The sequence below is a fragment of the Chroicocephalus ridibundus genome, chromosome 3 (genome assembly GCF_963924245.1).
Source record: "Chroicocephalus ridibundus chromosome 3, bChrRid1.1, whole genome shotgun sequence".
Taxonomy (NCBI): Eukaryota; Metazoa; Chordata; class Aves; order Charadriiformes; family Laridae; genus Chroicocephalus; species Chroicocephalus ridibundus.
In genome coordinates this window covers 106,903,765-106,925,653 of record NC_086286.1, presented here as the reverse complement: position 1 = coordinate 106,925,653, position 21,889 = coordinate 106,903,765, and the positions used below count along the sequence as shown (strand labels likewise).

At 38.4% G+C, this 21,889-nt stretch overlaps 1 protein-coding gene across 4 annotated transcripts in view; it reads right to left on the bottom strand.

Annotated features, from left to right (window-relative positions):
* The window catches only part of ERICH1 (glutamate rich 1), a 97,373-nt gene that overhangs the window by 54,710 nt on the left and 20,774 nt on the right, over nucleotides 1-21,889 (bottom strand). For all 4 annotated transcript variants that reach the window (XR_010070449.1, XR_010070448.1, XR_010070450.1 and 1 more), the window contains one exon: nucleotides 11,700-11,834. Coding sequence is in view for 1 of the 4 variants with exons in the window: in XM_063330379.1 (XP_063186449.1) it covers nucleotides 11,700-11,834 (135 nt within the window). In the remaining 3 variants the exon portion in view is untranslated. The remainder of the gene's footprint in view (nucleotides 1-11,699; nucleotides 11,835-21,889) is intronic.

Sequence of the window (21,889 nt, the reverse complement as noted above, 5' to 3'; positions counted from 1 at the left end):
TGATTCTACAGTAAAGTAAGGGACTTCCTTCCTCTCCATTAGTCTACTCTACAGAAGACTCTGACAGAGTACAAATTACTAGCAGGGCATACTCCAATTATGAATCAATTTCCACTTGCAGGGATAAAATAGAAGGAAGACAGCATGAAACTAGCAAACAAAATTATTTAACAAAAGTATTGGGAAAGGGAGATGGATGGAGGAACGCTTTTCAAAGCTTCCTGGGCACAGGTTACAGTTGTACAGAGGGTTGTTCAGTACTTTAAAAGACTGCTACCTGTAAATTTTGCAGAGGGCAGTAACTAAAGGCAAAGGATATGAGATCAAGAAATTTCCCAAGTGGAGACTGAATGGAGAGTGTCTAATGGAAGCCATATCAACATGTGGCTGTGAGCCTACAAACTGCCATAAATTAAAGCAGCTGCTGTAACAGAATAACAATAAAATGAAATCATTGGGTAGGCCTGATTCTGACTTCCAACATGAGACAGCAGCATTTTCTGTATGTTATCCAAAACACTTACATAAAACTGTTTAAGAAAAAAAAAAAAAGACATGGTTACTAGTACTCACACATTCTTTTTCCTGCTATCTTCGTTTCCCTTGCCCACTCAGCCATACCAATTGTAAGTCCCTTCATGCTAGAAACGAGCTTTCTACTCTGTTTTTAGAGCGTCCAGAGCATTTAAACAGCAGGGTAATATATAACAATAGAAATCCTGTATTCAAACGGCTTTCTTCTTCCCCACTCCCTATTTTTTTTTGAATGTGAGAATTGAAAATACTGCATTGAAACAAGTCTCACTAGAGAGAAAGAGCAACATGAGCCCGAACACTGAGAGGATGAGCCAGGGTCACTTTCTCATGCTTAGTATTCACAAGTGTGTTGTCTGTCAGTGGATATTTGGGTCTTGACATGTCAGACAGCAACATGTTACTTTGGTTCAATACTAGCAGGTTCATAGGCAGTAGAGAAACGGAGGTTATAATTTTACATGCAACCAACTATACAACTGATAGCCAAAACGAAAAGTATCATGTGTATTAATAGTGATCAAAAACCTCTCCAAGATCTACAAAACAATCAAATCTCCTGCATTTACAGGGGAGGAACTGAGATACAGAATGATGAAGCACTTCAGCAGCCAGAGATCAAGCTGTAAATTCACCAACATGCCTTTCCCCTTAATCCAGCACCCTATTGACTTTACCCTGCTGCTCCATGATGTTTGAAGTACAAAAGCTTATGTCTTGATTATGTTTTTGCTATGAAATAAGAAGGTGAAAGTAGTCAAGCAGTGTCAGATTTCCAAAGTGCTGGGTGTCTGCTCAAGTGAGGCAGCAATTACAACAGCCCTGGCTTTTGCTGGGATCTAAGGTGGTTGTTGGTGCTGTTCTCTATTTCTTTTCCTTTCTCATCAGTTGCTTACTATCACTATGATGACAGGAAGCCTGCAACACAGCTGCAAGAGGCAGAAAGGGGGAGCACACTCCAGCTGAGAGGGGAGAAGTGACTCAGCGGGTGGGGGGCAAGAACAGAAAAACGATACGGAAAGCTAAAGAAATGCAGTCAGGAAAGAAGACAAAATACAAGGCCACAGTACCTCTTCATTCTGTGAGCCTCATCTATTAGAGGAGGGGATGCTCAACCAAAATGCTTGTCATCACTGTAATTTAAAATAAAACAAAAAGCAAAAAAAAAAAAAAAAAAAAAGAGAGATAAAGGCCATAATTCCCTCTCCTCCTGCTTCACATATTGCCATCTGACTAGTGGAACGTACTTTAATTGAATTACTTTCAGACTTACGGACATGTAAACAAGAGGACATTCAGTTTAAGATGCTGACTGTATCATGAAGGAACGAGAAACAAAAAGATGAAGGACAAGAACCACCACAGAAAGTGAAGGTAATGGCCAGAGTAAACATGACTCATTAAAAATGCACTTGTTGGTGGGTTCATACTCTGCTTAAGCACACATTTGCCCTCTGGGTTCCAGTCGAGTGCTCTCCTTACTTTGTTAAACTGTAAAGACGTACCAGGATTAGGGGTACATTGTTTTCCGTACTACAGAAACACATAGGAACGAGATCTCATTTCAAAGGTATATTTTTGTTATTCAAGTATTCAAAGCTTTTTCAAAAGCATGCAGAAAGTTAACTAAGACTTATAGCATCTGTAAGTGTATTTATTTACAGTTATAGAAATAGAAATCAAAGATCTCTAATAAATTATTAACATGCAACTGGCTGAAGTAAACCATTAACAGTGTATTATTATCACTACAATCTTTATTTTTTCCTCAATACATTTTCAGTATTTACAGCCTTTCCTAACACCACACACAAATTTGGACTAAGAACATGTAGCAGAATTCATTTTCCAGAGTTTTGTGTGTGTGTGTGTGGTTTTTGGTTTTGGTGGTTTTTTTTTTAAATGGGGTGTCTACCAATGTCTTAATGTTAGTAACTATCACACAAAAACTACTGAAGACTTCAGTGACATTAAACAACTCTTAATCTACACCACGATGCATGATTTCTGTAACAATCCCATATGCTCGTGGATGTATTGGCATTTAGAAAATGTAAATAGTTACAGACAGTGTAGTTAGAAATTCCTGGTTTCTACATTGTATATAAACTCTAAACTAGTGATTCATATTTACAGTTGAAATTGATAGCCCAATCTTGTGTTTAAAAATCCTCAGTGGGCAGCAGTGAATTTCTTGGTGAATTTTACACTCACCTTCAGGAGGTTCAGACTCGTTTGTTGCGAAATCAAGAGAAGTGATTACTCCACTCCATCTGGCTGCTTGACAGATCACTGAAATTGCTTGTAGTACTGCTACAGGACACTGGTAGTCTGGAGATGTTTTCTTTAAGTGACTGCTCAAGCTACACCAACCTCAAAATCTTTAGAATCTCTATCACATATAGTACACTAAAGAAAGACTTCCAAAAAGAAGTGATCACACTAGTCAGATAGCTTTTGCAGCATGGTCCATCAGCAAGCATCTCCTTTTAGGCATCCATTTAATTCCTTGGAAGTCAATACAACAGGAGTTAAACACATGACTAGAATTCTGGACTACTCTTAAATCAGGCGTCACTTTAAGAAAACTTTTCCTGTTCAGATAGAACAGGATTTAAAATTCTTCCAAAACAATATTAAATTAGAGAAGTTGATATAGGTCCTTCTTAACCTTGCAGTTTAATTCCAGTGATGTAAGTCAACTGATAACAGTGCCAATGTAAATATGAGCACTACTGGATCTAGATTTTATTTATTTTTTTAAATTAAGCCTGAGATAACAAATAATTAAATACTTTATCTGAAATCTGAAAATAAAAATGTTTATTTAATCTTATTCAATTTCAGGAAAAGAACTGTGGTGATTTTCTCTATTAGGACTGTCATTGCATCTATCAACAAATACAAGGTCTGCAGAAAGGATATTCAAGGAGAAAACATTGGAAGTATAGAATTCTTCAGCTATAGCTGTCCAACATCTCTACTTGTTTGTGGCATCTTTCGCTGTAACTGGTTCCAAAATGTCAAGTACACTTAAGCTGAAGAAGAAACTGGCTGTAGAGGAGAAAGTTGCTTAACCTCACAGACATCTCTGCTTCCAAGTTATTGATTAATCTATAAACACCAGCAACATTATGGAAAGGCTTATATTAACAGCCTTAACAGAGGTGTCATTGTTGCTACAGCTTGCTTTCTGAGGATGGCACACACATGAGAATGCCTGAAGCCATTGGGAGCTCAGGAAAATCTGCCATTGACAAACTGGGAGCCATACATTAATTTCTGCAAGGACAGAGCTAAATTACAGAATGCTATCACCTATAATTTTATCACAAACAAAGATATTGTTTTTACAATAAACAGTGACATCCAAACTAGCAGAGAATTAAAACCAGAACATCCAAAATTAAATAGGGGACTTAATGAATATAAATTAAAAAAAGACTTATCCTGACCATTAGAAATACAAAATATAACCACTGCTTCTTCCTTGCTGAATTATTGAAAACCACTTTTAAAATAATAACTCTTTGACAAATAAGTTTTCAACCTGCAAGTCCATACTGTCCTTTCTAGAAGAGGAAAGACCCGTGCTAACAAGTCTGACAAAAGGAGGAGAGAAAAACAAACCTTACAGCAATAGTTTTAGCATTAGCTGAAGGCAGGACAGGAAATCTCTCTCTTTTTTTTTTTTCATCAAGTTGTTAGAAAAATTCAGACATCTGCATATCAATCATATTCACTTATTAATACTATAATTTGAAATAAGATTTGGTGGATCTGTGTTGCAAAACACTGACTATAATACTAAGTTGAGAGCTGTACTTTAGCATCTCATTATTTGGAGATGATTATTTAGCATCTTTCATTATCTGGGTGTACTTAATCAAGTCCTAAATTAGATATGATTTTTATCTGTAAGCATCCTTTAATAGGTCGGTTGTTCAATTTTTTTTTTTAATGGAATAAAACTGGATGAAAAGAATTTTATTACTTTTTGTTTGCAAATGCAGAATCCTCACGCCCAAATTGCCCCAGTTCCCTCAATTTGTCCTGTTAAAAGCTTTAAATATTCAGAACACGAGAAGGTGCCACAAGCCTCAGGACAGCCAATCTAGGAGCAGCTGACAGAACATACTACAAGACACCCTGATTCACAGGGTTGTTTTTTTCATAGCTCTTTCTCTCAGACACCAGATTCAGTAAAACAATTGGATGTGTGCTATATTAATATATAGGGGAAATAAAAGTACTTACAGCTTTGGATACCCTTTTCTTGCAATACATACAGCCTATGAACTCATAGCATTGAGATTTTGAGATATGGTTTGAGACGACTTAAAAAACCCAACCAACTATCAATTTGAAAAAGCCCAGTTCTGCACGGACTGGCATGAAGCTTGTAGCTACTTGGCTTTTTCATCAGTGATTAACATTAAAATTACTGTTGATATAAAAAAAAGCAATGAGAATAAGGAAATTATACATAAGCAATACTTGGTGACCTAGTTCTAAAAAAATTCCAAACCCCTAACCAAACAAAAAAGCCCAGACCCTAAACCACACAAATTTTTAACATGGTCAAGTGCAGTTGTTTTTCGAAAAACATTTTACAAGAGACTGACTTTTGGCAATAATCAAGGTATCAGTGTATCAAATAACAGGAGTTCTTGGTGGAATGCTGTGGCAGAAAAACTGTAGTGCAATTTTTTGACACACAAAAAACCCCCCAAAGCAGCGGGTAGAAATACAAAGCCTATTTTATTTCAGCACTTGGCCTTGTTCAAACCACAAATACTACAGGCAGTACAGGAGTTTAGATTCTTAAAAGGATGTGTGAAAAGGGGGATACATGAAAGAGATACAAAAGTGACTCGAGAATTCAAGTAAATACAGAAGTGAAATCTGTTTATCTAATCAAAAAGATTGATGGAGACTTGATTACTGTGCTGCTTTGTGGGAAGAAAATACTGCTTAATAAAAGCTCTTCACTCAAATGGAGGAAGGCAGAAAAAAGCAATTTTCAAACTGTCTTTTTTTTTAATTTTAAATAGAGAGTGAAGCCAATTAACTATTAGAACAAACTACCAGAAAGTAGTGGAGCCTCTGTAACATCTTTCGTCCTTTTTTTTTTTTTTTTTTTTTTTTGAAACACAAACTGCTGAGCTCAATATGGGGTAAGACCTCTCTAACAGGTACAGAAGATTAAATTACATGCTCTAATGATCCCTCTGGTTTGAAGGCTACAGAAAGGTTCATAACACTTGGGTTTCACAATTTGTGCTAGCTACCAGTGAAAAAGGTTTGCTGCTAGCCTCAGCTGCTTAAAACATTGTTCGCTTGGTGTGCTAAGTATATCAGTTCTGTAATGTATCACATTCCCAACCACCTGCCAAGAACCTAAGTAGTCAACACATGATTCATACTAGCACCCCCTTAACAACAAACACAGGCTTAAGCATTATTAAGTCTTCCTAAAATGGCTGCCTTATACCTTAAGTGAATCAAGACACTACAGACAGATCAGAGACTACCGGATTATGCCTTTACCAAATTTATCTTTTGCTGATCAGCAAGTCCAAACATTTTTGCCGGCAAAACCAAACTCAGAAATGCAGTAGTTTTCAAGAGGTCTGCTAAGGACCCCTCCACAATGTCACTATCCTCCACTGACATAGCTAATAATTTCCTGGGATGCATCTCATTTGAGTAACTTGATTTACTTGTATGTAAGTGCCAGAGATCTCTAAATTCATTCCCTCAATTTGAGCCTCTTGCTGCAGCAGTAGCAATTCTTTTCAGCATTGCCCTTTCTGACAGGAACAAATGAAAAAAAGCGAAAGTCCAAAGGCCAGCTACGTTAACAACTAATACGTCTATCACGTACAATCGCACCGCCTCAGGCCAACAAGCAAATTTAACTTGGTGAGGCAGTGTCCCACGGAAGTACCACCTTCCACATTATTTCAGACTTGTCAGCTACCAAAAGGTTGGGGAAAAAAAAAAAAAAAAAAAAAAAGAGCTGCTTGCTTCTATTTCTCTAACTTGACTACTTCTCAGCATGGGAATGGAGCGTCCAGACTGAACTCTTCCTCCTAGCTAAAACTCATGATATACCTATTAGGAGGTAGAATAAAGCACAGTTAGGTCTTGCTTCTTTTGCCTATATAAAGGGTTTCACCAGAACTGGGTATGTTGTTATCTAGGTAGTAACAACAGGGTATTATCAGATGAATACTGCGGTTCAAAAGTATGAAGGAAAAATGAGTGAGACTTGACAAGAACAAAACCAATGGGTTATGAAACTAAAAATGAAAACAATACCCTACAAATACTTTTATTTGAATTCTCTTAATCTGTTCTTCCAGGTGCCCTCAACTACTGCATATTCCTGAACTCCTACATGCACAGTCTTTTTATTTTCCAGTCTCTGGGTCAGGAATTTGCTCTGCCATGAGTCTAAGAAACACCAAATACCACTCTGGGACTCTACATAAAAATATGGATTTAATATTAAAGCACTTCAGAGAGACGTTATAATCCAGCATGCTGTTTTGTGCACAAATAATAAAAAAATGTTATATTCTTTTATCATAACTTAAATTGGAGTATCCGAGAAGAAACATTGCTAGAGAAATAAAATCAAACAGTTTATCTTTTAGAAGGAATAAGGTTACATGTTTAGCATTCATATTTTAATGCAAGATACAGGATTTCCTACTGTTTCACCTATCTTAAAATAAGAAACAAGAACTGCACAATTTAACTTCATGTTATGAAAACTAAAATCCAAACGAAATCAAAACTAAGCTACTGCTTCCTAGTAAGTTAAGGAACACACAATTAAAGTTTTCTGAGTTCTTCTTTCATGTAGAACACCCTTTTAAACATGATGGTGTATCTCTCAAGTCACTAGTCCTGAAGAAATACTTCTCAATAAATAGATAATAAAAATAAATTAATTTTGAGCTGATTTAAGAGCTTTAAGCTATGAGGATTTTGCGTTTATGACCAGAATTTGATGGATAACTTATCTGTAGCTTAAATCTGCAGCTTAAAACATTACACATTTTGATATCCTTGTGAAAAGTATAAAGTCTTTTGCTAAAAGAAAATTAGCAACGCATTAACATGGACCAAAGTCAATATGAAAATCATACGAAAACCAACAGAAATTCTCTGCATTATTTCCTCCCTTAACTGTCTGAATCTTGTTACTCAACTCAGTCAACAGAAGGCTGAAGTGATCAAACCATCATAGTAACTCAAGTCCTCCAAAACAGTCAAGGAAGTTTTTTAAAATTAGACAGCTAAGTCTAACTTATTATTCTAAGAAGGTTGGATGAATTTAATTTTCATTATTTTCTTGAAAGACAAGGCAGTCTTAGAGTTTTCTTCTCATTACTACAGGTTCCTGAATCACCTGCTTACATGAAGAAAACAAACCTGAAAGAGCAGCTTATTCCCCTCACCACTGGGAAACGTACAAGAGAATTACACAAGGAAGCCAAGATGCTTCACAAAACTTTAAATCCCAATGCCATTAGTCATTTACGCATGCATCATAAAGTGACTCCGTAACGTTAAGGGCATAACTGGTCACAATTTATTTGACGCAACAGAGAAAAGTATTTGAAAAGTTGTTCGAAATGCTAACAACAACATGCAGAGACAGATGGAGAAAGACATACTGAAATATTCCCACAAACCCGCTTTGGTGTCCCCCGTCCCCCCCCCCACCTTCTTCAGAAGCCATTCTGGACAAGATTCACGTCATTCTGACAGTATTGACCATAATGTAGCTACATTTAAAGAAGAATAGCAATGGACAAACCGAAAGATATTTTAGAATTGACAAGAAATTATTTTAATTTATTACTGTAATTAACTTCAACTTTGAAATAACTCCTCAAAAACAGCTGATGTCTTAAATTCATATTTTAGTGACTGAATATTTAATTCTTTCGCAGATGAATTTAATGCAATAAAGCATCAGCCATGGCATATCTATTCCTCTTGATAATCATGTCGTATTAATTCAGATTGACATAGATTTGGTTTTCCTAACTTATTGAAGAGACATAACAAATCATGCTGATACAACTGAAAAATTTTAATCCCAAGATATGGTCAAATTATTTTCATGAGACAGGTTTGATAAACAAATAAATTATTTTCTGAGTCAGTTTTCTGTTTGTTTGAATTTCCACAGAATTTTCTTCCCTTACTTCTAGGTCCAAAGACTAGAAAAGGCTAGCAAGGCAGCATATACACAATGTGTTCAATTTTTTAGGAAACACAGCAGAAGATAGTCTGGTTACCCTCCAAAATATACCATATAGATAGCATTAGGAATAAAACGATGCAAACACTCGATGTGCATTTCTACCTTATGGAGCTGGTTCTTTGGGACTACCTGAGACACTGATAAGTAAAACAGATTTATATATATAGAATGTTCATACATACAGACATGCATTGCACGCTTCCTTTTTTTTCCAAAAGTCTGTAATTGGAGCTTTCCTTTATCCTTTCAAAAAAAAAAAAAAGATCTAAATAAGGGATATACAACTAAATCTATGTGAGCAAACTAAGTAATCCATGGTGCGATTGTCTAATCTGTTCCTTTTGTATTTTGAGCACTGCCTTAAAACACAGCCTCCATCCTGCAATAGATTTTATGTATATGCTTAAATTAAATACTATAAAAGACATACACGAGTAAAGTTAAACCATGTCGCTCCACCTTGCAGGATTAGCACAGATCGGTAATTCTGCAATCCACATTCAGACAGAACAAATAAGGGCCTTAAACTGCAGTAAGAACGATCTAGCATTAACGGGTAGTGAAACACTAGAGCAAACGGAAAAGGGCATCTAAGAACAAAATCTCCCTACAGGGAGGTTTTTAAGAGCAAATTAGGCAAATACCTGACAAGAATGACATTTATAGTCAAACCTACCTTGCAAAGGGAACATAGATTAAAAACCTCCAAAGATCACTTCAAACTTAATTTTTCTTAATTCCAGATAAACTGTAAAGTCAAGTAACAAACCAATCCAAAAATAAGTCTCCCCAAATTCCAGATGCGTTTCTTAAGTGTTAAAAAAGTGTTTGAAGTCCAAAACCTAACCTTTCTGAACACTGAGACTAGGATCAACTAAAACAGATCACCATCCAACAGTCAATACTGTCACTAAGCAACACCAGAACACTACCTTACTGCTATCATGGTTGAGTACGTTTGTTTTGAAATACTAGAGGAAAAGATTAAATCTAAAAAATGAACAAGTAAAGCCATTGTTCAATAATCTATCCATTGTGAAACCAGACAAATATTTCTACGATCCCAAAAAGGGACAATACAACACAATCCTAAATTCTATTCTACTTTACTGCTATGCAGTGTATCAACATATGCACCACATATTGATTTATTCATAGATTTTAAACAGAAGGTAAATTTGGCAAAAAAGTTCTGGGGTGGTACTTTAATAAGCCTATATCTCAGTTGCAATAGGGTTCAGAGGCCTGCATTCTAATGTTTGGTTTAAAAGTCACTTAAGGCCCTTTATAAAACTGTTATTGGTCTATTTACCTACAAAGTATTATGAGACTTCATTTAGCCTTATTAGCAAAATAAAGAAGGGGAGCATCCCTCTAATATCTGAAAGGAGATGAGATGACATCAAAGAATAAACAGATATTATATAGTATGGTGGGAGATAAAGTGTGCTTCAATATCAGAATGAGCAGCTTGAAGCTGACATGTTGTGAAACAGAAATCAAATGAAGTGTCCAGAGAGAACTATGTAACTGAAATTTAAGGATTGTCTAGGAACAGTTTGGAGTCTGAACATGAAACCTATATAAAATAAAAGGAAAACCAACACCTGGAAGCTATGTATTAGGACACCTTCCTACCCATAATCCCAACAGTATCAAGATCTACTGCTATACTCCTCTGATAAAGTTACTTCTTCCCCAATCCAAATAACACCTTTAAACCATTTCACACCAAGAAAGAACATTCTTCATGTGCCACCAGTTATGCTGTACTTTGCTTCAGTCACTTGGGCTACTTTGAGTTTTATGCGGATTCATATTCTGAATTGAACTCAGAATAGAGAGCGGACCCAATTTCCAAGTGGAAAATTCACCCCTGTGGGTGCTGTTTTCAAAAGCAAGGAGCATTTGCCTTCCTGTATCTGCAGGTTGTATCTCAGGTTTTCTGTACATTTAGGCAGTCTCCAGGCTGAAATAGACATAGTACTTTAATAAATACTGCTTATCAAGCGTTTTACTTCAGCAGGCTCACCTGGGTATTTTATTTGCTGTAGACTGCCCCTAGCAGCAAATGACAATGATACCCAGTTTTGGACAAACATACACCCACAGGAACATAGCACTTGAAAAAACTAAATTAATTTGTCTTATCTAAGCTTACGACTTACTTTCTAAGGCAGACAGAATCAATTTAATTCTGGCAATGTCATTCAGAAGACCATGTTTTTAAGTGAGGTCAACTTAGAGCCCACTTCTTTATGGATCCTGTGCTGCTTCTCTTGTATCCTTTGACAACACTAAATATTGGTTCTGAAGTTACCTGGCCACAGTTTCTCATCAGAAAGCCTCTCAACGCTAAAGGATTGGTACCTCCCCCCATCAACTCCAATTAGGTGAAGATCTGTTCTAATTGGGAGAGGTAAATTTTAAAGGTCGTTAAGTCTTCACCCAATTCCTCAGAACACTGGGAGTAAGACTTATTAAAATAGCTTTATCTAAATCTAACATTTACTTTTAAAAATGTTATGACTGTAAGCAGGCATAATATGAATATACACGTGGCACTTGAGTGGGAGGAGCTGAAGACAAATATCGAAACTACAGTCCTTTTAACGCGACAACACTTCACATAACTTTAGTAAGATCAGTAACACTGTATGGAGGTAACCAAATGTTGAATCTGGTCTTCCAACTCTAAAAATGGAAATGAACCCATAGGGATGTACATCTTCATTTTGCTTATGTTGCAAAAGAGTGACACCCACTGGCAGCAACAGTTTAAATATTTAATTGTTGCAGTTTGGACCTACATGACAAAGAGTTCCTAAGAAGTTTGTTTTGAGAAAAATTCATCACAGTAACAACCATACAGGCTTACCTGTTGAGTCAGCACTACCGTCGGAGTCTTCAGAAACTGAAATACTAACAGCATCTGGAGTAACTGCAACATAACCCTCCGGAGGAAGATTCACTGTGTACATTCTCCTTGGAGACAGAATTGTATTGTCACTGCCTACAAAACAGAAAAAACAAAGCGTCTGGCTATTGATCTCAGTATAGATTTTCTCAAACATTTTCCCAACTACAGAAATGATAGAAAGTGGTCTCAAAAATCCTTACAGAAGAAAACAAAGTGAGAGAGAGTCAGGTGTGGAACACTGAAATTATCCTATGACAACAAAATTGCACCAAATTCTGTAGCAGCTACAAATAAACAAATACGCCACAGGTTAGTTCTTTCCACCAGAAACCCTTTTGTTTTCTCCCTTCAGTCAGACAACTCTTCTGCCCTAACTTCAGAAGAAGCTTCCACTTACAGTGATTCTTTAGAGACACTCTACACATTTTTCCCCATTACACATGAGCAGACGCTATTTCTTTAGAAACCGTTTCATATAAGGTTGGATGGATGGAGAGATAGAAGCTGACTACGAAGTGACAGAAGCAACAGGAAAAGAATCACTGAACTGTGGTTTGTCCATTTGCAGACCTCTTAAACACAGCTTACGCTGTTCTGAAGGGCGCAAAGATAAAGGGAGTTTGAAGCCACACTTGACTAACTCACAGCAGTGCCTGCCCAAGACGGCTCATCGCCTCATCCTTTCTCTGCTTCTTTCTGGGGGAGAAAGAGTGCCAAGGGCCAGCTTCCCAACTATTTTGCTGTATAGGAAGCTATTTGCGATGATGGCAGTAGACTGTTTTTGTAGGATTTCTTTCCCCTTTACAAGTTATTTAAAAATATGTGCAAGACTAGCAGTATAAACTTTTCATTTGTTCACCAGACAAGAAGTAACTCTGTAGGAATGACAGAGACCCATCTTTGCTCCAGTCAAACGAAATCAGTTCAAACAGCAGACTGTATTTTTTTGCTCAGTAGTGACAACAGTAGAGTTCAACTACAGGGAGACAAAAGTCCTTCCAGAAGGCCAGGATGTTCAGGCTGTCTCCAGAGGCTGCAATGTAATTTTAGATGGTTCTGCGTGTTCTTTTTAGACTCAAGCCAGCTCCATAAGCCAGCAGAGACACAGAATTATCCTTCCCTTCTCGGGGGCAATTTGCCCCTTTAAAACACATGGACGGAACTGTTAAAATAATATACAGTAAAAAAATCTTTGGCAGGTGGACACAATTATCCTCCTTACACCACAAACTTGCTAGACGACCCCAGATGATCCGAGTCTATTACCAAGCTGCACCTATGCTTGGACTCATACCTAAACATTTAAAATGCAGCTGTGTCTGACAGAAATAATTCTTTTTAGGGATCTATGTTTCTACTATGTAATTTAGCTATATACATTGTATGTAAATAAGTAATTTAACTACACACTGATGTGTTTCAGATAACACACTTTAAAGAGTTCATCATGACCAATCATCTTAGATATCTATCATAAAGTACATTTTGGAATATTCAAGGCTGTTTTGAAATGCTGCATCACATTCGTTTTCATCATCAGGATGTAATAATTCTGTTTTGAGAACACATTAGAAAGTTATTGTTTTTTCTTGAACAAGTCAAAAAATTTCATCCTGATATTGATGATGCTTACTTTAAAGGATAATAAAGGAAAAGAAATAATTAATACAAAAAAAGGAAGAGTAATTATGTGATTTGGGAAAAGAGCCACTAAATATCATTTTGGAGTAATTCTTCAACAGATCCTTTCTATGAAGATGATAGTAAATCACTGAACTGTCAGTACTTGCATCAATTATTTTTTTCCCGTACTCAGGCTGATTAACGATGAAGTGCCAATTGATGATAGTTTTAAATGTATAAATGATTCTTGAGCTACTCCCCTCTGAACAATTTCAAGTTTTCCCTTTTTTCCCCTTTATATTTAGGTTTTGTAAAACAAAGATGACCATGAAAACATTAAATTCAATTTGCGACAGTCCTAACTCAAACCCTTTAATCATAAAAAGGAGTAGATATATTGGGATATTAATTTCCCAGGAAAAAAACAGTTATGCATGACAGAATTTGGGGGACTATCTACAACACCTATCTCACAAAGAAGAACAGCAACAACTTTTACTATGTAAAAGCAAATGGCTAAGCTTATAAAAATGTGACATAAAAAGAGTTTTTTGACTAACGAAAGTAATCAGATACTGGAGATATTCAAGAATGCTCTTCTTTCTACTAGAGTTAGAAGTCATGAATCCCATTTCTGAAGTTTTGTTTTATGGAAGAAAAACCAACCAATGCCTCTAAAGGATGTTTACAAAACCAAAATAAGAACAAACATTACTCTTACAGGCAAACTAAGAAAACAGAATAAATATTTTGAATAGAGTTGTCTCCTATTCATGTTCTTTTCCACAATAATCCCGACCCAAAGAGCTCCTCTGCATGTAAATCACCCTTGTGCACAAAATAGGGAAGTGCATCTAAACTACGCTGTTACCAAGGTTACATCTGGAAGTAAGTCAGTAGCTTGGCTAGCTACGTTATCTCTTGCTATTCTGCTATCAGACCTTTTAAGAGAGAGCTGAGGGTAAAGCTTCCATCTCACCTTGGCCATGTGAAATTGCCAGCTGACCAGTCTGTCATCCTCTCGGGTAGACACAGTATATTTTGTTTTAATGCTATTTTTCAGTATCCTTAAACTTTCCCTTACCTGCAGCTCAGAATGGTGGTACGTAACGCTAGCATGGCTTCTAGATCACCTGAACAGAAGGCGTACTTGGGTACACCTCAAGTACAGACATTGCCAGAACACGTTTGTATAAGTCTTGGTCCTTTGCTTGCTGGTAAGACTGATTAAACCCTGGGCAGGGACTGATTCACTTCCAGCTTCTGTGGTGGGTTGACCCTTGCTAGCAGCCGAACTCCCCCCAGATGCTCGCTCACTGCCCCCTTGGCAGGACGAGGGTGGGGTGGGGAAAAAACGAGAAGAACAGGAATGAGAGAGCCCATGGGTCAAAGACAGGGAGATCACTTACCAACTACTGCTGTGGGCAAAACAGACTCCACTTGGGAAAAATAACTTCATTTACTGCCAATTACTTGAAATATTTATTTACTGACTCAGATATTGGGAAACAGAAACAAAATAAAAAGAAGCAAACACTAAAACACTCAGGAAAAAATCCTTTTTCCCTTGGCTCACATTCACCCCAAACTTCTCCCCGGTTACTGTTGCTACAGGTTACGCTCAGTCCCTTCAGTGGGGCAACAAGCAGTGCAAGGCAGTGGCTGTTCAGTCAGTCTGTAATGGTTTCTCTCTGCTGCTCCTTCCTTCTCACTCTTCACCTACAGCAGTGGAGGTTTTCCATGGGCTGCAGTCCTTCAGGAACATCTGCTCAACCACAGAGCACGTCCTCCTCCTCTGAGGCTAGTGTTCCACTGTTGCTGGTCACTCCTTTTAGTTCCTTCCTCTCTCAGGAATGTTCTCTCCTTCCTTAAACATATTATCACAGAAGTGCCACCACTGTCGGTTGGTTGGAGCTGGCTGGAACCATCTGTGTCCAGCACCGCGCAGCCCCGGCCTCTCCTCACAGAGGCTGCCCTGCAGCCCTCACTGCCAGCACCTGAGCGCCAGCACCCTGTACAGTTTCACAGTCTTACACAGAAATTTCATCTTTCCCATGAAATGCTTCCCTGCAACTCAGAAAGCCTTGGTAACTTACGGCTGCGTTCCCACAGGGCAGGACTCAGAGCAAAGAGAGGACCTAAGCCCAGAGGTCAGCTAGAACATCTTGCAGCCTCCCCCAGACAACGGTCATGTAAGCCCAATTTGACCAAGACTCTGATCTTTTGCACAAAATTATCCCTTGGAAACATCCAGCTATGACTTCTCCAAATGGAAGAAAAGAGTTCACCCCCAGAAAGAGGTCTTTACAGAAGAGCACAGGCAGAGAGGGACTGATGCCAGATGCAATCCAAGGTCTGATTAGTTCAGTGTCATACCTTCTACAAAACCTAATATTCTTAGTAAGCACTTACTGCATGGTGTTACAGAAGACATGATCTGGACAAAAATAAGGCTTGAAGAAGGTCTGTTATCTCCTTTAAACAGTTTGTATTAAAGTACGTTTTTACTTATTACGTAAGTTAGAATATGACCCTGTTCTAGCTATTCCTCATATTTATTACATATAAGCGAGATTGAGACTACAGCCTGAAAACTATGACAATACCCAGTGCGCACACACAACTCCTCTTTGTCTCCACACAACATAGACGCACTATCACTTTCCCCTTCATTGACAAGCAAAACAATGCACATGCAAATCCTGGGCAAGAAAGTCTTGTCTTCTCCAAAAAACATACATAAATTGAAGTGTAGCAAAGGTGGTATCAGTGACTAACTGTAGAACATACACACCTTGACAGTCCTCCTGAGCTGCAGTACTGAAAAATACTTTTCCACTTGATCAATGTGAAGACATCAAGCTGTCCTTCATCAGCGTCAACATTATAAAACAAATCTGGTGATCCTAAATACTCCCCATCCCCCAATGTATACACACTTTTGTTCAGATATCAAAGTTCCCGAACACCAAGATATAGTTACTTTAGTCTGTCATGGTAAGGTATGTGAGAGTAACTTCAGGGACATGAGGTGTCATATTGTGTACAATAATTCTCTGTTCGCAGGTTGACTTCCACAGGATTGTCTTCCAGTCTCAAGTCACCCACCACACAGACTAGAGTGCTTTCCAGAAAGGCAGAACCTTTTAGGTCAAGTAATCTTCTGTGCAATCCTTCTCCTTGGAGTGCTGCAAAATTTCTGCTGCTTGACTTCAGTCTTCAGTAGGATTCTTTCCCTCAATACTAAATAAGTCACACTGGGCAGAGAGAAAAAAAAATGATGATGATAAGCAATCTAGCAAAGAACGGAGAGTCACTTACTGCTGGTCATTTGTTTTGCTCAAATGATAACCATCACACCATAATGGAAATATTGTGCTGGGTGATTGGAGAAGTTAATGAATTATTTCTGTACAAATTCACTACCACAGGTAGGAACTTGCTTCTCACAAAATTATGGAACTCCCTTATGGAAAGCTAATAAATATAGTTCACTATTACAGTCTAATTCCTTTAGCTTGTTTTAACACCTCTAGTGCCAAAAATCTAACTAAAATCTTACTGCACGGGCAGTAGAAGCAGCGACAGGTATCCTGGAAAGAGTGTGGGGATGCTGCCTGGTTGTAGAGGGATCAGGTCAGGAAGGCCAAGGCACAGCTGGAGCTGCACTTGGCAAAGGACGCAAAGAATAATAAGAAGGGCTTTTATAGGTATGTCAGCCAGAAAAAGAATGTCGAAGAAAGCGTATCCTTCAGGATGAGCAAGACTGGCAAACTGGTAACAACAGACAAGGAGAACCTAATGGACAGCGTTAGGCTGTTGCTTGGACTAGATGATCTGAAAGGTCCCTTCCAACCTAGGCAATTCTATGATTATAAGGAGAAGGCTGAGGTACTCCACAACTTTTCTGTCTCAGTCTTCACTGGCAACCTTTCTTGCTACACCTCTTGATTGGATGGATTGCAAGACAGGGACTGGGAGAGCAAAGTCCCTCACACTGTAAGAGAAGATCAGGTTCATGACAATCTGAGGAACGTGAACATACACAAGTCTATGGGACCTGACGAGACACATCCCAGAGTCCTGAGGGAACTGGCTAATGTAGTTGCCAAGACACTCTCCGTGATATCTGAAAAGTCATGGCAGTCAGGTAAAGTCCCCAGTGACTGCAAAAACGGAAACATTGCACCCGTTTTTAAAAAGGGTAGAAAGGAGAACCCTGGTAACTACTGACCTGTCAGCCTCACCTCTGTGCCTGGGAAGATCATGGAACAGATCCTCCTAGAAGCTGTGCTAAGGTACGTGGAGGACGGGGAGGTGATTTGAGACAGCCAGCATGGCTTCACCAAGGGCAAGTCCTGCCTGACCAACGTAGTAACCTTCTATGACAGAGTGACCGCATCAATGGACAAGGGAAGAACTATGGATGTCATATGGATGCCATACAGAGGGACTGACCTGGACAAGCTTGAGAAGTGGGCCCATGTGAACCTCATGAGGTTCAACAAGGCCAAGTGCGGAGCCTTGCACCTGGGTCAGGGCAACTCCCAGTAGCAATACAGGCTGGGGGGATGAAGGGATTGAGAGCAGCCCTTAGAAGTAGGACTTGGGAGTATCAGAAAGCCAACCATATCCTGAGATACATCAGAAGAAGTATGGCCAGCAGAGCAAGGGAGGAGATTATGCCCCTCTACTCTGCTCTCCTGAGACCCCGCTTGGAGTACTGCATCCAGCTCTGGAGCCCTCAGCACAGGAAAGACATGGATCTGTTGGAGCAGGTCCAGAGGAGGGCCACAAAGATGATCAGAGGGCTGGAGCACCTCTGCTATGAGGACACACTGAGAAACCTGGGGTTGTTCAGCCTGGAGAAGAGAAGGCTCCAGGGGACTTACTGCAGTCTTTCTGTACTTATAGGGAGCTTATTAAGAAAGACGGGGATAGACTTTTCAGTAGGGCCTGCTCCAGCACCAGCAGTACTTCACTTCATTAAAAAGAGAAAGTCCAGATTACAGATGTTGCTCCCTCTTCTCAAATAATCAAAATTACTACAAAGTAAATGAAGTCGGTAGTTACAGGAGTCTTTCCTCAGCATTCCCATTTATGACTTGGTGACTCAGTACACTTGATTAGAGAAGTAAAACTAGGTCTTCAAGACTTATTTTTGAATGAAAATTCCTTTTTCTATACATAGCCTGTGGCTCCTTGAGCCAGTTATCACACTGATGGAAAGCCAACAAAATGGATCAGCACCAGTAGTTTTTCATCCCACTTTTTCCACATCTGAGCAAGTAAGACTAGTGTATGACAATCTGCACCTGATCCTCATGACCACCAGGCTTCTTAGGAGCTCAGACAAGTACAAGGTTTCACTAGGCAGATTTCTAGGGAGCTAACAGTTGCCTATGGCTTAGCACAGATGAAGGGTCTGGAAGCAAATCCTACAGCAGCTCCCCTCCCAGCTCTATCCTGTTGAGAGAGCATGCAAATTGGAGAGAATGGAAAAGGAAAAAGGTAGCTGCTGGCCAGCCTTACAGTTTGTCCTTTCCAGTATACTAAGATAATGATTAGATTTTCAATGAAGCCAGATACAATCATTTAGTGGTACCCATGAGTTTGTTGGAACGGATTCCCAACCCTTGTCAGCTAAGCACGTTGTAATATTTTTTGAAAGAAGGATCTACTTAATAGTTGACAAGCTACATTTCAGGTTTCCTGTTCAAGCGTAAGTATGATTAGAACGGAGGGAGAATGCAAAGACGAATAATGACACCATCCAAATGAATGATGATCCATGCGTTTGTGTTGTAGTAAGTGTCCCAAATACTTCTACAAATATTATCAACTTCGTTACCTTTTTGTTAAGCCCTCTGCACTTTGGATTTTATTAATTCCATTTTTAAATTCTGGTTTGTGATTTAAATTAACTTTCAATTTCATTAAAGTCTACTGTACTGAGGTTCAAACACCTGTTGCAGGTTATCTTAACAGTTCTTTATTCACATTCATCATCCAATTGACAAGCATTTAACTATAGCATTGTTACCCAGAAGTGCTGAGATCTTCAACTCCTAACACTGCTGTTAGGTTTTATTTGAAATGAAAGGCAAAGCCCCCTTCCCCAAGACTTCTCAAATTCGTCTTATCTAGTCTGCAAGCTTAGTGAAGTCTCTCTAATACAACAGCATTTTGCCACACCATCTTACGATTTCTCTCATTCTAAAGGCTAGTAGTTTATTTCCACAGAGACAGTTGCACTTCTTACGATTTTTACAGCTATGTATTTATTTCAATGTAGACTGCAGCTTCTTCAGTATAAAATTAATGTTGTCTTCCACTGAATACTAGGCCCTATCATATTCTCACTTGTATTAACAGCAGGAATCTAATCTATTAAGAGCTGAAACAGGTGTAAGATGACCTAAAAGCAAAGATTTTTTTTCCCCCCCTATTTTAAACTGTGCCATAGGTCATACATCTATATAAAGGAATAAAAGAAAACCAAAAAAAACCCACCAAAACCCCAAACCTAAAAAACAAGGCACTGTTTTCTCTTGCTTTGCATTCTTTACAAGCATTTTCTTGCTGCTAGTAAAAATGACATCACCACCTCAAATACTGTGTTCAGTTTTGGGCCCCACACTGCAGGCAAGACATTGAGGTGCTGGAGCGAGTCCAAAGAAGGGCAATGAAGCTGGTGAGGGGTCTGGAGAACAAGTCTTATGAGGAGAGTGTGAGGGAATGGGGGCTGTTTTGCCTGGAGAAAAGGAGGCTGAAGGGAGACCTTATCACCCTCTACAATTACCTGTAGGAGATTTTAGCGAGGTGGGGGTCGGTCTCTTCTCCCAAGTAACAGGCGATAGGACAAGAAAAAACGGCCTCAAGTTATGCCATGGAAGGTTTAGATTGGATGTTAGGAAAAATTTCATCACTGGAAGGGTTGTCAAACATTGGAACAGGCTGCCCAGGGAAACGGTTGAATCACCATCCCTGGAGGCATTTAAAAGATGGGTAGATGTGGTGCTGACGGACATGGTGTAGTGGTGGTTTTGGCAGAGTTAGGTTGATGGGTGAACTCGATGATCTGAAAGGTCCTCTTCCAGCCTAGACAATTCTATGATTCTATGAAGTAGGGAAAAAAAAACCCCAACACCCTCTTGATTAAGGAAACCAAGAAACAGAACACTTCCCAGAGCAAAATCTGACCACAGGCAGACAGCAGTTTTAAACTTAAGAGATAGCGAATTTAAAAAGTGGTAAAACCTGTTTTTTGTTTTCTGAAAGTTTAATATGAGGTAAAGATGAAACAAATTGTACAGCTAAGTGCTATTTAATTTATAAGCTTCAGTGTCTCATATACGTCCTGGTGTATGATTATAGACAATATTTTGATTAAGTGTATAAGAATTCTAGCAGGATAAACAGGAGAATAAAGCTATCTTAAAAATGTTAACTTAGTACTCAGCTCAATTATTTCTCCTAGTCCTGCAGATTTTATTTGTTCAACACACTCTTCACAAGCCAAATACACCCCTGTCAATCAAATTTTTTTTTTTTAAAGTCAATGCAACAACACTGAATCTAAAAGGCCATGCCTAAGTTGCAATTAGTTAATTATCCTCACTGATTAAATGATTATGTCATTACTGAGATTTACCTGAAACTAGACCAGGAAATAAACAGATGTGCTCATCAGAATCAAAGTAAACAAAGTTTAAAGTTCTAAACCTTCTCCCCCCCGCAACACAGATTTTTTTTTTCCATAATTGGAAGTCATCAGTAAGAGTCCATTCCTGTTTGTGTACAAAAATAATACCAGCCACAGAAACACAAAAAATTATGGAAAATCATTTGCCCTGAACTAAGTTCAGTACCGAGTTCATATTATAAGCATTTCCTCTTTTCAAATAACGGCTAGAAGGTACAGTTGGTAGGAAACACAAGTAGAAACTAAGCACATGTAACATCAGAAAACATGAAATTTGACTCTGAATAACTATGGCTTTGACAATGGCAGCTTAAAGTAATAAACTTCCCAGTATACACAGGAACAGGAGAAGCATCTCACACAACCTGTTCTGTCATCAATACATTAAAAATCATTTCAAACAGGGAAACAAGGCAGACGGTGAGAACATTAACACACACAATTACTATGCTACAGTCAGATTCACCTCAGGACTATCTGTCAGCCTTTCTCTAGCTGAACCAAGTTCATTTTATCCAGTTCTTAAATAAGCCATTTTTCTGTTTCCTTTCTCAAAATAATTAATTTTTCTACAGCTGGCTACATTTAGGTTTAGAACTTGTTTACACTTACAGCTAAAGCTGGCATTTTCTACTCCAATTAGGCAACCACTACATACTATCAGCTGAGCTACTTCTTAAATTGCTTTCAATTGTCACAGAGGCCAGCAGATTTTTCTGTGACAGATAAGATGTTTGAGATAAAGAGAATGTATATACATATGAATGCTGCAAAAGGAAGGAATCTGCCAACCAGCAGAAAAAAAAAATAATTAAAAAAA